Here is a 21,803-nt window from a genome sequence, read left to right on the forward strand (position 1 = left end):
ATCTTCAAGAATCCCCAGAGGTTGGGATGGAGAAGGCACAGAGCGGAAGGGAAATTCCATGGGTCTTTTCAGCACCCCTCCCACCTATTTCCATACAAAGTCCAGGTGGAAGCTTGCTCTAGACCAGGTGCCACTGCTTCGACTCAGGACCCACAGACCTTGTTTGACATTTGCTCCATTACCCATGATGGCATCAGAGTGTGTTTTCAGCCCTTATTCATCAGCTTGGGGCCTGGGGATGTGTGCAAAGCTACGAAACGCTCCCCAGGATGGAAGACACAATGCAACATGAACCAGCTTGTCATTACAACTCACGAGAGCAGCAAATGAAGAGGAGACAGGGTGTGACAGCTGCAGGGTTTAGGCTGGGGCTACAGGTGTCTGTGCATCACTGTGGGCTCCAATGCAGGAGGGAGGAAGGCCACTGTGCCTCTATGCTGGGGACTGAAACACAGAGTGATGTGGCTTTTGTCGTCAAAGCCTGCAGCCCATGTCCTTATCTTTAAGCCTTGGCATGTGTTCCTTAATTTCATTAATTGAGTCATTCTTCTATATGTACTCAGCTCTAGAATATACAGTGAAGTAGACACAAAGAGCATCATACGACACAGTCTCAACCCTTGAGGATCTTGTTATCTAGAGAAGGAAGTAAGGACAAAGTACGATCGTCAAGGCAACATGGATTAATTCTCCAAATGAGAAAAACAGCTAACATAGGAAGCAGGGATTCTGAGAAGAGAGGATCCCTAGAGGTCACAGCAGCTGGGGAGCATATTATGGAAGTAAATGATTCAAGCTGTCCAAGGAATTGCTGTTGATGGTGAAATGCCCTCTGAGATGTGTGGCCTCCCAGGTCCCCATGGCCTCTGCTCTGGCTGTGGGCCATGCTCCCCGGGTTAGGAGACAAAGGGGTGTCTTCCAGGACCTGTTTATTGATCTGTAATAGATTTCTTCCCCTTCTCAACATTACTGTTCATTCATTGATTAATGTGTCATTCATATTTACTCATTCAAGAAATGTACTGCTCTAGCACTGGGGTTCGAGAGATAAATCCACAAAAACGTCTAAGTTTTCACACTAGCCTGACACTGAACTAGAGCTTCATAGAACAGAGACAAACTAACATCACTGCCAACTTTTGCCTCCATCTTCAGTCTTTTCACTTGTTAAGTACCTGTTGATTCTTTATTGCTTTACCTGTCCGTATGGTCCTCACACCTTGCCCCCAAGAACACTTCAGACAGATGCAGCCCCAAATGTCCAGCTGTGTCTTCTGGGGGTGACTGGGCCAGCTACCAGGGCTTCTCGTTGGCAGGGATGGTCAGAGAGGACCCTTTATTGGTCACGTGGAAATAGAAAGTCTAAAAACAAAGAAAAGACCCTTTGATTTAGTCTTGATTAAAAATAAAATAGACTTTAGTTTGCAATGGTGTTTGATATGCCTGTGAGGGAGAAATCCTATTATGTCAAATTTTCAAAAGCCTGTGCTGTTAAGATAAAGATATTTACATTCCATGACCGCAGAGCTCAGTGAAAAGGGGCTGTCAAGAGACCAGACAGCTGCGGGGAAGGTTTTGTGTGATTTAAATGTACACAGCTTTGGCATCTTCTTAAGTTTACTGGCAAGGAACAAGCCAGCTCTGCTATCAACTCCCCAGGAATATAACTTTTAACGGCAAAGCATTTTATCACAAAGAGCTCAAACAAATATTATATTGCTCATTTAATCCTCAGAATATTGGTGTAGGAGACAGAATTCGTTGAGTTGTAAGTAAAGGTGCAAAGCTTTGATTACTTTAGCTCATCACTTTTTCTTTCTCTTGGTCTTGTCTCTTCGCTTTTCTCTCAGCAAATCACACAAAATAAAAGACTATGGGAGAATTGGGCCATTGGGACTGACATGTATACACTGATATGTATAAAATTGATGACTAATACGAACCTGCTGTATAAAAAAATAAATAAAATAAAATTCAAAAATTCACAAAAAAACTAATACTAAACTTTCTTTGGGTTATTTGTATGGAAATATGTTAATATAAATGTTTCAGACATTACATGAAATTCCTAAAAATCTTACATGTTCTGGTATAATGTTATAAGTCATAATTCTAGTTATTACTTTAAAATGTATATCTCAGAAATAACTAAATTTCCTTGTCAATTGCATTATTATGAACTTTCACCAAATCTTTAACCGTGGTCATTTTTAAGTCTTTTGTCATTTACAGACAGTTCTGGGTGTACTCTGATGCTTTTGCAAAAATGTTCCTATAAAAAGGTTTCATCTTCAAGGAATTCATGGAAAAGACTCTGACAAGTACAGGTTTCTGGTAACTGACTATACTGCTGAACTGAATGAATAAGCGTTTTCAGAACCCTAATGGAAAACTGATGAACTCATAAAAGTGCTAACAAAAGATCAAGATGAAAAAAAAATTAATTACATGGGACTGAGTGAACTGATGAGGATGATTATAATTTTTGTGACTTTCTGTTTGAATAAAAAAAAAAAAAAAGACTATGGGAGACACCACCTGGGCATTGTTCCTTTGCCAGTCCTGTTGGCTGGGGGTTTATATTCTGGAGACAGAGGCTGCTAGGAAGGAGGAGGTACCAGGTAACATATGCACTTCCATGGGTACCGGGACCCGGGACCCAGCTGCTCTTGGCCGGGCCACCTTGGTGTTATCCACACCGTTTGCAAAAACAGCCCTCCTAACTCAGTCAGCTCCTGGTCTTGGAACCAACGTGGAGCTAAAATCAGAGTCTCCAGACCTTGGTTCCCTCTTTTCATTTCTGAAAATGTCACAGACAAGAAAAGTTGGTCTGAGTTTTATGGGATTGTGAGGTATTGTGTCTCCTGAAGCCTGATGTGGAGTCGTGGGAACCACAACCCCTGAGCTTTCCACCTCCTCCCTTTGTCCCCATCACGTCTTCTCTGGGATTCAATAGGTTGAACCCTAAACTCACAAACCAGAAAGTGGGGAAGGGAACTTAATGGTCATTGAGCATCCACACGAAAGCCCACTCACGCAGCTTTCACAGTCAGTGGAGGTGTGCATTATATTCCCGTTTCATGAGTGAGGGGGCCCTCAGTGGTTACATAACCTTCCTAAAGTTTTAGTGCTAATCAGACAGAATTTGAAACTAGATCTAGGTCCTGGCAATTGCGATGACCACATACAGGAGAGGAAAGCGTAGGCCAAGCCTCCGTCCTCCTCTCTCCACCTCCGTCTTTGTTGAAGGGCTGAGGAATTGTTTGGAGGTGGACGATTCCTCAGCTGTGTCCCCTGGCTCTGAAGCCGCCACTCCTAAGACCCCAGGACTCCCACCACGTGTTGTCAGCTTCACATTCCAGACGAGCTGGGACCCAGGGCCTGGAGCTGCACCCTGGGCAGGACAGGGTACAGGGAACAGTTACGATTTTAGTCCTCAGAAGCCAGCTGTCACTGTGAGTGTCCTGAGGCTGGAACCAGCCAGTATCACAGCAGTTCCTTAACTGAGTCTCTCTCCTAGGGACCACCAAACCCCCGAGGAGGAGGAGGATGGGGGGAGAACCAGATGCCCAGACCCGAGGCTACACTTGACCCTCTGACAGCCTGGACCCTGAGTGAGGAAAATCCGTGACAGAATGACCCCCACCCGGCCCCTTCTTCCCTTCACTTTCCCCGAGGGGCAGGGTGGTCCCGCTTTCTCCAAGCCAGTCTCCTGTGGGCTTCTCTGAAGCCAGTACTCACTGTTGTAGGAATCCCTACAGTCATAGGGGACCGTGAGAGGTTGGAAATTTCAGGCTCCAAAGGCCCCTGGAATCATCCTGGCTGACAAATAGAATATAGTCACTAGCGCCCTGTGCTCAGGTTCCTTTGTGGTGACGTTTGCAGTTTGGTTTTGTTTTATACGATATGAGAGCAGAGACAGAGTCAAAACCAGGTCTTTCTGCTCTTTCTACCACATACACTGCTTACACTGAGTTACAAACTGAATCTGCCCAGTGCGGAATCTGTGCTAATGTTCTGCTTCTGACCTGGGCAGCAGGGGATATCTCCTCCTTCCTGACACCGATCTCAAAAGTTAAACCGTATCCTCAAACTAATTTCTATTAACAGAATATCAAGGATCTGTCATGCATTTATTGATCCAAAATAATCTTGAATCTATTTATATTTTGGTACCACCTTTGGGGGTTACCATTTTCATCAATTAAACATACATTATATAAAGTCAGTCTTCATTTATTGGTATGTTGATTTTAACCCACACTCCTTGGTCTGACATTCCAGCAATGCTGGGGCATTAATAGTTGAGAAAGGTTTTATATGCATCTTCTCCAAGTAACAAATTTGGATTTTAACCTGCACCTTCAATAGCTGAACTCCAAAGGGTGACTAATGGGTAGATTTCAGAATCACAGCAGGTTGGTGGGAATACAATCCTTTTAGTGGATAAATTTTGTGTGTGTGTCACATCCTACCATATAAGTGACTAACCTATAGGTAAGGTCATTCTTGACCTAAAACGAGGAGTTCTGGAAAATTGCAAATGCAAATCACTCTCAGTTTTTGATGTTAAAGAAAACGTCAAAGTGGACCAACAGTGCTGCGGCTCTGGCCATTTCCTGGAACTACAGAGAAGCGTCTATCCCCCTCGTCTCAGGTGGGTGGTGATCACTCTGCTGTGGGCCCTGGCGATGGCTCTGCTGACAGAGCTCAGAAGTGCAGAGCAGAATCGTCCCTTGGAGGAGAATTCCCTTCCATGTAAGACGTTCTTACATAACGAATCCTCAAAAACCTTTGCTGGGCTTTACCAGGCTGTTCCCTGGCATATATTTCAGAAGGAGCCCGAGGCCTCAGATGGAATACACAGGAGAGATGAAGGGCCCCCATGTACATGAAGATGGCCCTTTCAGTGACAGCACTTACGTCAGGCCGAGGTGCTCAGTGTGGTCACGGCTGATACAGGGAGGTGAGAGCTCACACCAGTGTGGGTGGATTCTGTGTGGAACTGTGACAAAATCCACTGGCAATCAAGTAGAAAATATCATAAACTTGCATGGGGGGGGGTGTTCCTTTTTGGGACACTCATCACAATTAGAGAGAATGTAGCTAATCAAATGCAGACTTAAGGGGGGACCTGGAGTTTTGAGGAAGTAGAATTTGGGAGAGAACTTTGCCACTGTTGTTTGCCCCGCCTGTCCCCCCATCACTCCCCATTCTCTCTTCCGGTCTGGTCTAGTGTTTGGAGAATGAGTTGATTGGGCACCTCTGGGAGCTGTGGGCAGCTCTGGGCTGAGCCAGCTCTTCTGAGCCGGTCAGAAGTCACTCGTTTGGCCCCTGCCCGCTGCACTTCAGCTGTAACGACAAATTTCTCATCGTGCCCATGCCAGTGCTTTTCAAATTTATTTCCACCTGAGAACCACTTTGGCTAGGCAGATACTCCCTGGGCCTCCACCTCTCCACTCTCCTGCTAATGGAGAATAAGCTCATTGGAATGAATGAAGAGAATGGAATCACTTTGTCTCAAACACGAATGAGTACTTTCCAATTGTCATAGTGTAGATATGAAAGTTAAAAGAGACAGCCCAGGGACCAGCTAATTATTTTAAAGGCCCAAGATGCCCGCAGAGTGTCCAAAATTGAACATGGAGGAACTATGTCCTCATTCAGCCCTGAGATCCCTGGGTTCCCTAAATCAAATGTTCCTGGGTGCTTCCAGGGGCCAACCATGAGGGAGTTCCTCACAGACTCAGAGGATGTTAGAGCTGGAAAACTTCATCTTTTAGTCCAATCCCTCATTTCACGTGTGGGAAACCGAGACCACAGGTGCCGAGTTCTCATAATTAGCTCGGGTGGGTCATGATTAGAACACAAGTTTGCAGCCGGCCAGTCTGGTCTTCTCACTCTCCCTCTTGCTGGGGAAAGAACAGTGATTCCTTGACTATCAGAGCAGGAGGTATTTGCACGGTTTTTAGGTTGACCTGTTCTTGTTTTTCCTGCTCTTAAGGCATATACAGTGTTTACCTACCAGTAGGTTTTTTTTCCAGTGGATGTTTGCTTACAGAAATGTCTGCAATTATTCCATTTTGTTCTGAAATTATTGGTAAAGCAACTCTTTTTTACTGGTTGTTTTTTAGGGGCCAGGAACCTGGGATGAATGTTTAGGACTCTAAGTTTTGCTCACCTTTGAACTTCCCTCTTCCTCACGACCTAGCAGAGTGTTTGGTATAGAGAGACACCTAGAATGATTGCGTTCAGTTGAGTTTTTTGAGGACAGTGGCCAAATAATGATTCTTTGGTCAATTTAGATTGCTCGCTTTGTCCCCCAGTGTTAGACATCCTCTTTCCCCGGTCCTTTGTTTTGAAACAAAACATTATTTTAGTTTTGAATAAAAATGGTTCACCAAACAGAGTATGTTTATAGTTTGTATTGTTGAACAAAAATAATAGAGAGCTTTGCTTGAAGTTTGAAATAGTTAAATTCAGAAAAAAAAAATTAAGGCAGTTCTAATTTACATAGAGGGAGTAAATTTTAGGAACTCCTTACTGCAGGGCTGGAGTATAGGAATGTGTGTTCTAGAGAGATCTAGAAAAATTTATTTAGACAAGTCACTTTAAGGGAAACTAGGAATATTTGAAAGATATATAACCTAGTATTTAAAAAGTCATTTTATTAGATGATCTTTCTTACTGTATGTATTCATTGAAGGGAAAATAGTGAATTATATATAATTATAAGGAAGAAGAAGAAGGACATCACCCATGATCCCACTACCAGAGATAATAACTATAATTTTGTTGTCTTTCCTTTTAGTCTTTAGTCTTAAACACTTAAAGTCTTAAGACTTTAAGTCTTTTAAGTTTAAAGACTTAAAGTGTTAAGTTTATTTTCTTACATGGTTGAAACCATATTATATATTCAATTTTCTGTTTTTCATTTATATTAGAGTGATAACGTTTTTCCCCAATTAGATTTTGAAGAGTTTTTAAAACTCTTCAAAATCTAATTTTTGATGGTGACATAGTATTCTATCGGGTAGATGGTTCTTAATTTGCTTAAACATTCTTCTAATGTTGAGTTTTTACGTTATTTCCAATTATTTGGAGTATGAATAACATTAAATGGACATAGTATCTTATAAAAAGTCTGCTCAGATAACTCTTTTAAAGATAGATTACCAATTACTCAGACAAGAGGAATGGTGATTTTAAAAGGTCTTGATACCGAATACCGCATAAGCTACCGTTATATTGATTCAGTGCGTAATCATAGCAACAATAAAAATAAGTGCCCTTAATGTGCCTAATTGCATCAGCATTGACTTGTGATTGCTTTTTTTAAATTGATATTCTTTGATATGAATAATAGTTGTTTTCATTTGCATTTTCAAATTTTAAGTGTGGTTTGGTTTTTTTCAAATATTCATTAGCAATTTATATATAATTTTTGTATCTCATTTTTGCCTGTATAACCATCAGGCTAGTGTTTTCCTTATCCATTTATATGAATTCTTTATACATTAAGCATATTAACATTTGACTTATACAACTCATATGCATACTTTAGTTTTAAGAATTTATTATTGATCTTTTAATTAAAGCATTTTTGGACATTTAGAAATCTTTTCATTTATGTACTCAAATATATGAATTTGTATATAACTCTGATAATTTTGTTTACTGCCTTTAAACTAGAAATTCCTTTTCTATCCTGTTTCAGAGGGAGGGGACAAAATGTCAGTATAGGAGGAATAACTTATGTTGGAAAGAAGACTTGACTTGGGGCTTGGATTAGGGTTGATTTTATTAGTAGCTTTGACAGCCAGGTGTCTCTCCACTGCTAACATGCAGCAGGAACTCAGGGTACAACATATGGTACCATTTTTCTTAGTGTGATAAGGCTTCTCACACGGTTGAGAAGGTAGGGAGACTGTAGGCTGATAGTGAGGGACTGTGAAAATTTGTCTGATTAAATTAATGTAAGAAGGGAGGAGACACAATGTCTCCCACTGCCCCAAGAAAAATGATATAAGTTCCAACTTGGCACTAGCATTACATCTCTAAGGAAATAATAATCCACAGGAGGACAGTAGCCAGCACTGTCCAGAGAAGAGAGGTGTTAACACTATGAATGCATGTAAAATCCAGTTGCCAGAGAGGTGTTTTTGTTGGGAGGTGAGTCTTCATGGTGTTTTGTTGGAGCTTAGGGGAAATATAATACCTCCCTTCCAAGCTCTTTAACTTCCCATATTCGCAACAAACAAATTTATTATCAATAATTTGGCTTCCAAAGTATCATAATAAGCAGGGGAAAGAGTGCCTTGGACAGGGACTAAAAGAGAAAATACACTGGCATTTGGTTTTAAGTCTGGGTCTCATCCCAATTTAGATGTTTTAAGTTTGCCACTGATGGGCCGATCACCTCTGGGTTCACGAAGAACATTCACTTTCTCAGTTCTATAGACCGAGGATCAATGAGTCAACCTCAAGTTTCCTCTAGCCATCAGCAAACCCTACCGCTACCCAAAGACACCTGGAACACATGTGTTTTATTTAATTTTTTAAGTGAAGGGAAAATATTTTAATGAATTGGGAAAAGACTGAGTAGAATTTGCTCATCCTAATGAAGATAACAAATGGAGCAGACAGGGAAGAAATAGATCCGGGGGCCACCTTGCAAAACTTTAAAGGGAGAAGTGTAACCAGGAAAACAAAATACCATACAACTAATGTTGCAAGGTTATCACATCAACTCATCCCTTGAGCAAGGACATTTCTGTGGAAAGTTATGGAGAGAAGGTACTAATGACTTGTGCACTCCAGAGAGCCAGATATAGAAGAGGCTGGTTAGGAGAGATGTGTGTGTGTGTACATGTGCACATGCACACTTGCATACACACGTCTACAAGGGAATGTGCAAAACAGCATTTTGGTTAGGATTGTGGCTCTGAGCCAGCTACCTGAGCTCAGATTCTGATTGTAACCTGTATGGACTCGGTGAATTTGGACAATTTACCGAATCCCTTTGAGGCTTGCTTTCATCATGTTTAATGGGGATTAATAAAATTGGCATCATAAGGTTAACGATAAGTTTAGATGTAAAGTATGTGCAAGTACGTAAAATGTTTAGCAAAGTGTCGGCCACACTAAAAATCACTAATAAAGGTAGATTTTGTTATTTGCATATGTATATAAATGCAAATCTATACATATTTGCATACATATATAAATGCAAATGGGGACAGAGAAGAAAACTTTAAAAATTTAATTTTAATCATTCAAGTAATATACTCATACATTCTTGTTATAAAAATTAAAGCATTGCAATTAACCCCCAAATCTCCACTGACTGTCCCCCTCCCTCATGTGTAATTTCCCTTCCAGAGGTTGCTATTAATAGGGAATTTGTCATTGTACGTACAGTCCTCTTACTGTGCAATATTCAGGGTTTATATTGTACAAGTATTTTTACTAACATAAATGGCATCATACTCCATATGTTTTTCTGCAACTTGCTGTTCCCACTCAGTAAGGCATTTTGGAGCTCTTTTTCTGTTATTATGTATAGATTCACTTCATTATTTTCAACTGTATGGAATATAGACTTAACACAATTTATTATATCACTTTTTGCTATATGATTATGTTATTTACAGCTTGTTATGACCCCAAATTGCTGCACTCTTGTACATGCTTTCTTTTACAATAAGGGTAATGCTAAGACTGGGACCCAGTAATTGCTGGGTCACAGAGTATGTTCATTTCCAATATTAATATTTACTAACTTAGGCTTTCTTGTTATGGTAGGAAAGATACCTTAGCCTCTCCTATTCTCACTACCAGGGTAAAATAATACCTTAATTTCCTTTTATTAATGTTATACCCTAAATAGCTAATTTTGTTATTTCTCTTCTAACATGAATGTTTATTCTTTTAGAAATTTCATTTTTTATCATAAAATTAATATATACTTATTATATGGAAAATTTGGAAAATACAAAAGAGTAGAAGGAAAACAGTAATCACCTTATTCCCATGAGCCGTGATATTGAGTACTTAATACTGAGATAATTTCCTACGGAATTTAAAAAGTTATAATTTAGTAACAACGAATTTTAACAATCAGCTTACATTATGCTGTTTTAACAAATAAATTAACAAAGTAATAAATTAGGTCTTAAATATATCAAGAATTTAGATTATTTAAATTTCTGATTGAAGAATTTAGGAAGCAAAGAACTTATGAATTTTATATGGTAGTGACAAAAACAGTATTCCACGTTTTATTAAGTAATTGTCCCGTTTTTGAATAGTATTCTTTTTTTTTTAATTTTTATTTATTTATTTATCTATGAATTGGCTGTGTTGGGTCTTCGTTTCTGTGCGAGGGCTTTCTCTAGTTGCGGCAAACGGGGGCCACTCTTCATCGCGGTGCGCGGGCCTCTCACCATCGCGGCCTCTCTTGTTGCGGAGCACAGGCTCCAGACGCGCAGGCTCAGCAGTTGTGGCTCACGGGCCCAGCCGCTCCGCGGCAGGCATGTGGGATCTTCCCAGACCAGGGCTCGAACCTGTGTCCCCTGCATTGGCAGGCATTAATTCTCAACCGCTGCGACACCAGGGAAGCCCCAATAGTGTCCTTTATACAGAGACAAAATTATCATTACTTTTAAGAGAGTTCCAAGACCTGTATGGAAATTATAATAGTAACAGGAATTATTTCAAAATTGCTTTTAAAAAGTTATTTATACTTGTATTTATCATATTTGAAATGTGTGTATCTTTGGAAGTTTTATGGGTCTTCATGTTTTTACAAGAATTAAAAATGTGTTTTCAACAGATAGTCTAAAACATGCAATTGGACCCCATAAGCTATGTGAAATTTAAGTGGTGTGGTATAAAAATTAATAACCCATATATTATGAGCAAAATTTGTAATGTAGTTCTCACCAAACATTAAGATTTGTGTCATTTCAGTTGAAAGAAAATGATTAACTTGTTTTTACTCCTGCCACATGGTGGCGCCACTCTAGCTTATAACGGAAGTGACCAGACATTCATTGTTAGTCTGTTGTGTTTTACTTTTTGCTTTATGAAAATAGCTGGAAGAGATATTGGTTTCTCTAATGCTAGTATTTTTAACAGTCACTAAAAATTTTTAAATTGTTTTATGTCTTTTTATATTAGCATTCATTGAGTTGGTACGAAAGCTCATGGTGAAAAACGTACACCCAAATACATAAGTTTTTAGACAGATGTTAGCTGTAATTTGGTGCCATGAAGAAAGCCCAACGACACCTTAATACACTTTATCATTAATTTAAAGAAGAGCAATTGCTCAATATTATAGATAATGCTAAGCAAATAAAGAGCATCATCAAAGCAGAAGTATGTTGCAAAGTTGTAGATATATTGGTTCTGTAAACGAATCCCCCACTTTTTTCATGTGGGAAAATCAGCTTTGAATTATATGCAATATTGTAAAAAGCATATTTCTTATAAAATGCAACTGAATCATGCTGGGGCTTATCTTAATGTTGATCTTACAAGCAAATACCTCCGCAAGACTCCAATGCCCTCTTTTGCTTTTTCAGTAATATTAGCACTAAATGAAGGGCAAGCGATGTCAGGTAATTTGAATAGAAAACAATTATGGGAAAATGGAATTATTACAAGTTGGATTCTATAAGCATGTAAAACAACGTATGATTTGTACCTTATTCATCATTCACATGGCTATACTGTGTAGAGTTCATCTTTTGTATAAACCATTTAGCTACCGTTGCTTAGTAATAGGTATACTAGTCATTACGTAATAAAGAAAGTTTCATTAAAAGTTGAAAACATTCCTTTTAATATTGTACTCTTGTGCATATTAAATTTATCGACCCATCAAGCGAATGGATTAACAATTCAATGTGAAAGGAAAAATAACAATGATGAAAATCAGAAGAACCAAATTGATAAGTAAAACCCAACTCCACGTATATATATATATTTATCTATTCAACTCAAAATTGATGATTTAGTTTCAGCAAAACATCATATATTATATTAAATTAAAATCATTAAAGTTATATTGGTTTTGACATTTTGTGCATGTTTAACTTGCATTGTTTTATAGTTGGTATAAAAGCAATAATAAGCACGTGGCGTTTAAACACCAATTTATGTTTCTACATGTTTAAGTAACGTTATGTTAAAGTAACATAGTTAACACTGGGGTCTGTGAAAATTATTTGTCCTTTAGAGGAGTTGTATCTGACTCCAGTTGAGGAACATGGCTGTGGTGTTGGAAACTCTGAGTTTCCTTTTGCAGATACTTTTTTCCCTCTGTTCTCTGGCTCTACCACTGTGGCCAGGGTCCATGGCAGGGAATGAAGTGGAGCCCAGATCACAGAATGCAGGTGCAGGAGGCAGGTGTTGAGGGGATTGCTGTGTGACTGTTGTACAGAGGTGGGCAGCTGGGACTCTGAGCCGGGGAACCATGATGTGCAAGAAGAGGAAAGCATCTTTGTTGAGCTGCGTTATGAATTTTCTACTCCATCTCTTTCTCTCTCTCTCGTTTGCAAAGATCCTGCCTGAATCGCTGAAAGGAAAACACTGTCCGTGTAAATAGTTCATAATAAAGTTCTCTGTCTTTTAGAATTTATAGGGCTCTGGGATCGTGTTCACTCTCATTGGTGTTCGCCCCCATCTGGGAAGACCGGGTCGGTCGGATACAGAAAATGGACCTTTTGTCCATCATATCCTATAGTGTTTCTTTAGTTTCACTGTCTCCAAAAGGACTCCCAGAAGATCCAGACTGACATTTGAGCCTTTGAGAGGAAAGTTCTCTGTGTGCCCAGACTGCCATCTTCACGAATCTCCCAAATCACAGGTCATCCACAGTCACAAGGTCACCAGTGAGCCCCCAGGGGCTTCTCTACATTTCCTTCTGCCCATATTGACTGTCTTCTGATATCTGAGATAAGGACAAGCACTTTATTGAGTGCTGGACTGTGCTGGTCAACTTGGTTAAGCAGACGACTATTGTTCTCAGAATCCTCTTCCATGTGAAACTCTGCATTAGAGATGGCCCAAAGATGAAATTGCATAAGATTTGGAAGACGGAAGAGAAGTAGTAATAATTCCTCTTGTTACTGAGTCCAAGCTCATACTACTCCCCATGTGACAAGCCAATAAATCGAGAGATGTGTTCCTGGGGCAAGGAATAGAGACTTTATTCAGAAAGCCAGCAGTTTGGGAAGATGATGGACTAGTGTCCCAAAGAACCATCTTCCCCAAGTTAGAATTCAGGTTTCTCTTACACTTAAAGGGGTGGCGTTGGTGGTGCGGTTAGTTGCTGCAAGCTTCTTGGTGCCAGAGTCCTTTGTTCTTGAGCTGTCCAGGGAGGTCCAGTCACAATGTTCCCATAAACCTCCAACAAGACAAACATTATTTGGTGTTCTGCAACTTTTTAGCTCTGTATGAATGGAAAAGTGTTATACCTATAAAGTCAGCACCTTGAGAACGGACTATACTATATACTTCAGGCTATAGGCAATATTCTTGACTTGTAGCAAAAGTAATAGAATACAAAGATTAAAGTAAAATAAACAGATACAATATGGAGTCAGATTTGTTCTGCTCTATTACACTCTTAGAAGGTCACTGTGATCAGGTACAATGATAGATGCAGGGGTTCCAGGCAGGTCCCACATTGTCCTTTTTCTCCTCCATTCTATGCCAGCTAATCTTTCTGACTTTTGGTTCTGCCAACCAACAGTGACCCCAGGCCCATCATCAGATACCTGGCTGTATATCCACCGAAGAGGTAACAGCTTTCCAAACACCTCTCAATGAGTCCCTCTTCACAATCCCATTTTGATGGCTGAAAGTGCTTAGGTTCTTAGATTTTCCTTCAAGCCCCAACTCGTCCCTCTGTGCCACTGCTTCAGGCAGGCAGGTTAATGACCCCTTTTCTGATCCCCTGACTCCCTTTTCCAGACCTTCACTTCTCCAGCTCTTCTTGTATTTGTAAGGTCTAATTCCTATAATGAATCCTTATTCCTTTATTCTATATCACTCACAGGGGTTCTGCTAACCTGGCTGACTCAAAGTGGTACAATTATTGGTCTGAAACTGATTCAGTGGAACAGAATGTTCAAGATGGGGAGTTGGTATTGATTCTCTGATTTTTCTAGGTGTAATGACCCCATTGCCACTGGTAAATGGGACACTAGTAGTCCCTAACATCAGGTGCCTATAGAAGAAAGTGCTGGGTTACCAGGTAGCTGTTGCCATTGAATAATTTAGTAGAAATAAAGAGTATAAAGACTGTGGGTTGCTTCTAAGTGCCATAAAGAAATTAGGGAAAGAAAATAATGAACTTGGGGTAATACATTTTCAACCCAAGGTCCAGGCAAAGAACTAGAAATTTTCTGTGACTGCCCTGAAAGAGATACTTATTTCTCATAGCTGCAGGGTCTGATATTTCTGAAAACCCAACCAAAGAGTAATCCCATGAGTAGGGGGATTACAATAACAAGTTAACTCAAACTCTCTTATTGTTAAAATTAGGGTATTGATTGACATAGAGTTAGGACCCTGAAAATTGAGATGGCAACATGTGGGCAGATTCTGATAAAACTGAGGCCCTAGGAGGCCCTCAGTCTCCTTTGTTAGTGGAAGCAGACTTTCTTCCCCTGTGTGAGGAGTTTAGTCTCCCTTTGCTTGGAGAACCTGTGATGACCCACCTATCCTGTGGGGAAATGCTAAGACTTCTCAAGACCTACCTCCAGCACTTTCATTGCTTCTATGTCTGTAACCAGACTTAAGATCTCATGGGCACAGGTACAAAATAATGAGATATTATACAGGTCGAAAGAATTACAAGGTTTTTCTAATTTATATTTACATGGCCAGAAGTTTATACTGCAATTTTTTTCTCTTTCCTTCCCTCCAAAGACTTGCAACTATTTGCCAAGACTATAGTACACTGGGGAAGGGAAATAACCAGACTTGTGGGAGATTTCTGGACACTGGCTGTGAAATGATACTAAATCTTGGAAACACAATATGACACTCTTGTCTGTTTATCAGAGTAGGGGTTTATTGAGGCTGAATGGTTACTGGTATTTTGGTTCAGGTCCAACTCACATTATATGCAGTTGGGCTCTGAACTCACCCTATGGTTATTTCCCAAGTTCTAGAATGCTTGATTGAAAGAGACACACTCAACAAATGGCAGAATCACTATACTGGTTATCTGATGAGTGAGGACAACTGGAAGATACTAGAACTGCCTCTCAATTCCAAAATAGTAAATCCAAAATAATCCTGCATTCCTGGAGAAACTGTAGAGATTTGTACCTCCATAAAGGACTTAAAAGATGCAGGGTTGATGATTTCCAACACATCTCCATTCAACACGTCTAATTGGTCTGAGCAGAAGACAGATGGCTCTTGAAGAATGACAAAGGGTTATTGTAAACTTAATCGGATGGTGAATACAAATGCAGCTGCTGTTCCAAATGTGGTTTCTTTGCTGGAGTAAATCAACAAATCCCTTGACATTTGATTTGGAATTTCCATATTGATATGGAAAATCATTTTTTTCTCTATATATACCTGTTAGCAGAGACTGCCTGAAGCAACTTTATTTAATTTATTATTATTAGTTTTTAAATCTGACAGGGTCAGAAATATATTTTCAATGTTTCACCTCAGGGGTATATCAACTCTCCAACCCGGTCCAACTCCATTCCACAAAGAATTGATTGCTTCCCCATTCCACAAGACACCACATGGGTCCACTACTTCGAGGGACCAAGGGAGCATTAGGTAACAACTACCTTAGACACCTGGGTAAGACACATATATGCCAGAGGGTGGGAAATAAATCCCAGAAAAATTTAGGGATTTACTTCTACAATGAACTTTCTTGGGTGTCCGTGGTCTGGGACAAGTTATGATATTTCTTCTAAGGTTAAAGTCAAGTTGCTATATCTGGTCCCTCCTACCATTAAGAAACAGTCACAATACTTAGTCTGCCTTCCTGGATTTTGGAGGCAACATATACCTTATTTGGGTGTGTTGTTATAGCATAGACCTATTTATTGGACAATCTGAAAGGCTTCCAACTTTGATAGGACCCAGAAAAAGTGAGGGCTCTGCAACAGGTCCAGGCTGCTATTCGGGCTTCTCTGCCACTCTGGTTGTATGACCCAGACAATTCATTGGTGCTTCACGTGTCTCCTGAGTCTTGGGCAGACCTCTTAGATGAATTACAGAGCAGACTTTTAGGATCTGGGAGCAAAGCCATACCATACTCTGCAGATAAATATGCTCCTTTTGAGAAACAGCTCTTGGATTTTTACTCGGTCTTAGTAGAGCCTAAATATTTGATCATGGACTACAAGTTACCATGTGATCTGAAATGTCTAATATGAAGTGGGTGTTGCTTGACCCACAAAACCATAAAGTTGGGCATGCATGGGAGTGGTATATATAAGATCAGGCTTGAGCATTTCTTGAAGGTACATGTAAATGGCATGAGCAAGGGGCTCAGATTCCCATGGATCTTAAGCGTCTCATCTTTTTCAGCTTGCATCTATGGCCACATCAAGGTCAGAGGCATACTAGTCACGAGCATATAAGTATTAGTTGCAATCCTGGGGTGGGCAGAGAAATAGACTAAGGTTGGAGCCAGAAGAACAGCAGCACTTAAAGCAGGAAGGAGAAGAGAGTTGACTCTATAGAAATCGTCATGGTGTCACTGACCACATTGTGTTCTTATATTTTATTTACGAGCCTAACTTCCCAAGTAGACTGTGAACTTCTTGAAGGAAATAATTACAGCTCATCTTTTATGTGCTTCTATTCCTAGCAACTGTCCCAATTCTTTGCACATAGGATATTCAATATATGTGTATTCAAATGAATGAATGAATAATTAATTAATGGAAGGACTCTATGGCTTGACCTTTCTGCTTGGTGCTTCCATCATTTAGTGTGACATTTCACAGTAGTAGTTCTTTGTATCTTTTTATTTTTATTACTATTTTTTTATTATACAAGGAACACATATTTACTGAAGAAAATTTAGAAAAAAGGAAAGCTAAAAACGTTACTTTTAATCCCACTACCAGGAATAATTGTTGTTAACATTTCATGTCTACCCTTTTAGACCACTGCTAGCAATAGAAATACAATGTGAGCCACACACATAATTTTAAAATGTTTTACTAGCCACGTTAAAAGAGAGTATAAAGAAATAAATAAAATTAATTTAATTTAATTTTTGTTTTTTTAAGAATTTTATTTATTTATTTGTTTTTATACAGCAGGTTCTTATTAGTTATCTATTTTATACATATTATTGTTTATATGTCAATCCCAATCTCCCAGTTCATCGCACCACCACCCCTCCCCCCCCCCACTTTCCCCCCTTGGTGTCCATACACCTGTTCTCTACATCTGTGTCTCTATTTCTGCCTTGCAAACCGGTTCATCTGTACCATTTTTCTAGATTCCACATATATGTGTTAATATACGATATTTGTTTTTCTCTTTCTGGCTTACTTCACTCTGTATGACAGCGTCTAGGTCCATCCACATCTCTACAAATGACCCATTTTCGTTCCTTTTTATGGCTGAGTAATATTCCATTGTATATATGTGCCACATCTTCTTTATCCATTCATCTGTCGATGGACATTTAGGTTGCTTCCATGACCTGGCTATTGTAAATAGTGCTTCAATGAACATTGGGGTACATTTGTCTTTTCGAATTATGGTTTTCTCTGGGTATGTGCCCAGTAGTGGGATTGCTGGGTCATATGGTAATTCTATTTTCAGTTTTTTAAGGAACCTCCATACTGTTCTCCATAGTGGCTGTATCAATTTACATTCACACCAACAGCGCAAGAGGGTTTCCTTTTCTCCACATACTCTCCAGCATTTATTGTTGTATGTAGGTTTTCTGATGATGCCCATAAAATTAATTTTAATAATATATTTTATTTAATCCAATAAACCCCAAATGTCATTTCAACAGGGAGTCAATGTAAAAAATATTACTGATTTTTTCATACTAAATCTTTGAAGCCTGGTATATATTTCACCCTTATAGCACATCTCAGTTTGAAGTAGCCACAATCTAAGTGTTCAACGGCCACATGTAGGTAGTGGATAAGTATTGGACAGCCCAGTTCACGACTTTTTAATGTATATATAATGATGCAGCTATACATAAAATTATAGTTCTCCCTCCACAAAAATTAGGTCAAATGAAACCTGCAGTTTTATAGGTTTTTAAAATAAACTTCAAATTTTAGAATAGTTTGGATTTACAGAAAAGTTGTGTAGATAGTACGCAGTTTCTATACACGCCACACCTAGTTTCTCTTCTTATTAACATCTTCCAATGGTAACTGTGCCACAATTAAGAAACCGATACTGACATTCTTGTTAACTAAAGTCCATACTTTATTAGATTTATTTAGATTTTACCTAATGTCCTTTTTCTGTTTGCAAAATCCTACCTAGGCTGCCACATTGCATTTAGACATCTTGTCTTCTCAGGTTCCTCTTGACTGGGAAAATTTCTCAACTTTTCTTATTTTTGATGACCTGGACAGTTTTGAGGAATATTAGTCAGGTATTTTCTAGAATGTCCCTTCATGAGGATTTCTTTGATGATTTCCTCGTGATTAGACTAGGGTTATGGGTTTGGGAGAGGAAGACAACAGAGGTAAAGTGACATTTCTTAACACTTCATATCAAAGGGACCTGCTATCATCATGACTTATTTCTGTGGATGTTGAACATGATTACCTGGCTGAGGTAGTGTTTGTCAGGTTTCTCCACTATAAAGTTACTCTTTTTTCACCTTTTCTTACTGTCCTCTTTGGAAGGAAGTCACTATGTACAGTTCACACTTAAGGAGTGGGGAGTTATGCTCTACTTCCTGGAGTGTGGAGTGTCTACATAAATCATTTAGAATTCTTCAGCTTGGGAGATTTGTCTATTCTCCCGAATTTATTTATTCAATAACTTATTTATATCAGTGACTCATGAATATTTATTCTCTACTTTAGGTTACTACCTAATACTACTTAATTTATTTTATTGCTCAAGGTGTTCCAGCTTTGGTCACAGGGAGCTTCTTCAGTTGGCTCCTATGTCCCTTTGACATAGCCTCATCATTGGTTTTTTGTGTTTTGTGTATGTGTGTGTGTGTTTTAGCATGATGAGGTGCTCCAGGCTTATCCTGCATATTCCCTGCCCCAGCCCTAGAATCAGACATTTCTCCAAGGATCTCTGGTTCCTTTTATTAGGAATTGGTATTAGAAACCAAGATATGGGATCTAGGCCTGTTCCTTGCTACTGGGGCGTCCTCAAGAACGCCAGAAGAGAGATGTGAAATAGGTTTTGAAAGACGGAGAACTTCAAAAGGTAGAAATGAGGAGGAAACATGTTGCAGAAGAAGCAAACAGCAGGAGCAGAATTTCAGAGCTGGGAAAAGCACAGTCTCACAGGGGATCCAGGCTTTCTGAGCAGGCAAGATTTTTTGGAGGGGGACTTCCTGGTGGTCCAGTGGGTAAAACTCCGTGCTCCCAATGCAGGGGGCCCGGGTTCGACCCCTGCTTGGGGAACTAAATCCTGCACACATACTGCAACTAAGAGTTCATATGCCACAACTAAAGATCCCGCATGTGGCAACTAAAGATCCTGCATGCTGCAATGAAGATCCCGCATGCCGCAACTAAGACCCGGTGCAGCCAAAATAAATAAAAAAATAAATACATAAACATTTAAAAAAAAGATTCTTTGGAGGGACATTGTAGGGAGATGAATATAGCAGCACTAAGCAAGGTGACCCTGAGCAGGAGGAGTCTGGAAGGGGAGAGAACAGTTAAGTGTCCAGTGTAATAATGCAGGTACAGGTGGTAAGTTTGTCCCTCCTCCTTAGCAGGAGGAGGAAAGGTGACGTGGGAGGAAAGAGCTGACTAACATATCTAAACAGTTTGAAGAGTTGTATCGTTGGGGCTCAGGGTGGCAGCCCCAAAATACGCCACAACGGCATATTGATTATTTTGAATTGAAGTTGCTTGAGAAACAGCTGATGCAAGAAGGAAACTCCGACCCTTCTCTGTTCCCTTGAAAGCAGGAAATAAATCTCCCATGTGAAAGGTGTCCTTCCTGCGTTTAGAGGTAGAAGGATACTCTTATGGCCAGAGATAAGGAATTCGGGCAAGAAACCTGTATAAACAAACCTTGTTACTTCTTTAACTGACTACCCCAAGCCCGGACTCTGTTTAGATTCTTCACTAATTGAGCACCTAAAACCTAAGTTTCTTTGTCCTGTCAATTCCTCATGAATTTTTTGTTTCTTTGTCAAAAAGTATAAAAGCTGCCTGCTTTGGCCACTTCTTATGTCCCGTTTCCATGAGACCTCTGTGTGCACAAAGTTAAATATATTTCTTTCTCTCCCATTAGTCTTTCTTGTGTCAAATTTATTATTAGTCCAGCCACAGGAACTCAAGAAGGGTAGAGGGGAAAATTTCCCCTCCCTGACAGAATCCTTTCTGAACTGCAGCAAGTCGAAAGTTTTAAAAAGTTATTTTAAAGTATTTTGCTTGCTTAGTTCATTTTACCCAATGAACTGTCTTTATTAGTGTTTTTAGTTAGGTCTCTTTTGATTGCAAATGATAGAAAACCCAACTCAAAATAGCTTACAAAAAAAAAAAAAGCAACTAATTGCGTCGTATTGTTGATGTCCCATTTTCATCCCCTTGTGTTTATGACTTCAAAGTGCACATTGCCCACTTCCTCCTGACAACACTTGAGTTGGGCAGACCTAAGTGCTGGGGAATTAACACCCCCATCCCCTGGAGCTGTGCTCTGCCAAAGACACACAGGATTGGGGCATCAGTACCCTTGCTCCTTTGGTCCTCAGCTGGGATAAGTTGAGGCAAGTGTTTTGCACTGGTTCCCAGAAGTTTCCCTGGCAAGGTTAAACTCCTGGTGCCCACTGCCAGCTGGCTTGACAACACACCTTTATTGGCTGACTCCCTTCCGTGTCACTCGCCCCAGGGCTCTCGCCATGCATCCTGGGATCACTTCCTAACTAAACCACTTGCACTTGAATCCTTGTCTGCTTCTGGTGGAACCCAAGCTAAGGCAGCTGGGCTGTTCAACTGAAAATTCCAGGTAGGTCTCCCATAATCACAGCAGGTCCATTGTTCTGGGAACTCAGTTTCACTCTCTCTTTTCAGGATCATGCTCTTCCCTTGTGATGGGAAGTGGGCTGCTGGCAGCTCTAGGTTTATATTGTTAAAAACAAAATTCAGCTGAATAAACTTGAAGATCTGATTGGCTTCGCATCTAACAAATAGAAGGGCGCTCTGAGAGGTTGTACAAAATGAAGTTTTTATAGGCAGAAGGAGGGAGTGCAAGAAGGTATTAGCAAAAGGAAAAAAAGGATGGTTTCAGGCCAGCCGTTTTCTCTTTGGGAAAGGGAACGACAGGGATTTTATCCCACAGATAACCTCACTGGTGTTAATCAGGAAATTTCAGACTGACTGTTTTAAAGGTCACATTTCTGGGAGAGGCTGAAACTGCAATTGAGTCTTGGGGTGCAAATGACTCCATTTGGGGCTTGTTATTGCATTTTAACAACATCCCAGCCTCTTACATCCCCAACAGCATTCCCAATAGTTCCATATTAAAGTTGGGATGTGGGTTTGGATCATGTATCCATCCTCAAACCAGTCACTGTGGTCAGCGAGATGAACTGTGCTCATTGGTCAGGGAGTCCAAGG

At 39.9% G+C, this 21,803-nt stretch overlaps 1 protein-coding gene across 1 annotated transcript in view; it reads right to left on the minus strand.

Annotated features, from left to right (window-relative positions):
* LOC137767243 (T cell receptor alpha chain MC.7.G5-like) overlaps positions 1 to 21,803 on the minus strand; it is a 277,753-nt gene that overhangs the window by 184,460 nt on the left and 71,490 nt on the right. Inside the window, exon 3 of the mRNA XM_068547977.1 lies at positions 18,437 to 18,443. Within this exon, the coding sequence (XP_068404078.1) occupies positions 18,437 to 18,443 (7 nt within the window). The remainder of the gene's footprint in view (positions 1 to 18,436; positions 18,444 to 21,803) is intronic.

This window comes from Eschrichtius robustus, chromosome 1 (genome assembly GCF_028021215.1).
Source record: "Eschrichtius robustus isolate mEscRob2 chromosome 1, mEscRob2.pri, whole genome shotgun sequence".
Taxonomy (NCBI): domain Eukaryota; kingdom Metazoa; phylum Chordata; class Mammalia; order Artiodactyla; family Eschrichtiidae; genus Eschrichtius; species Eschrichtius robustus.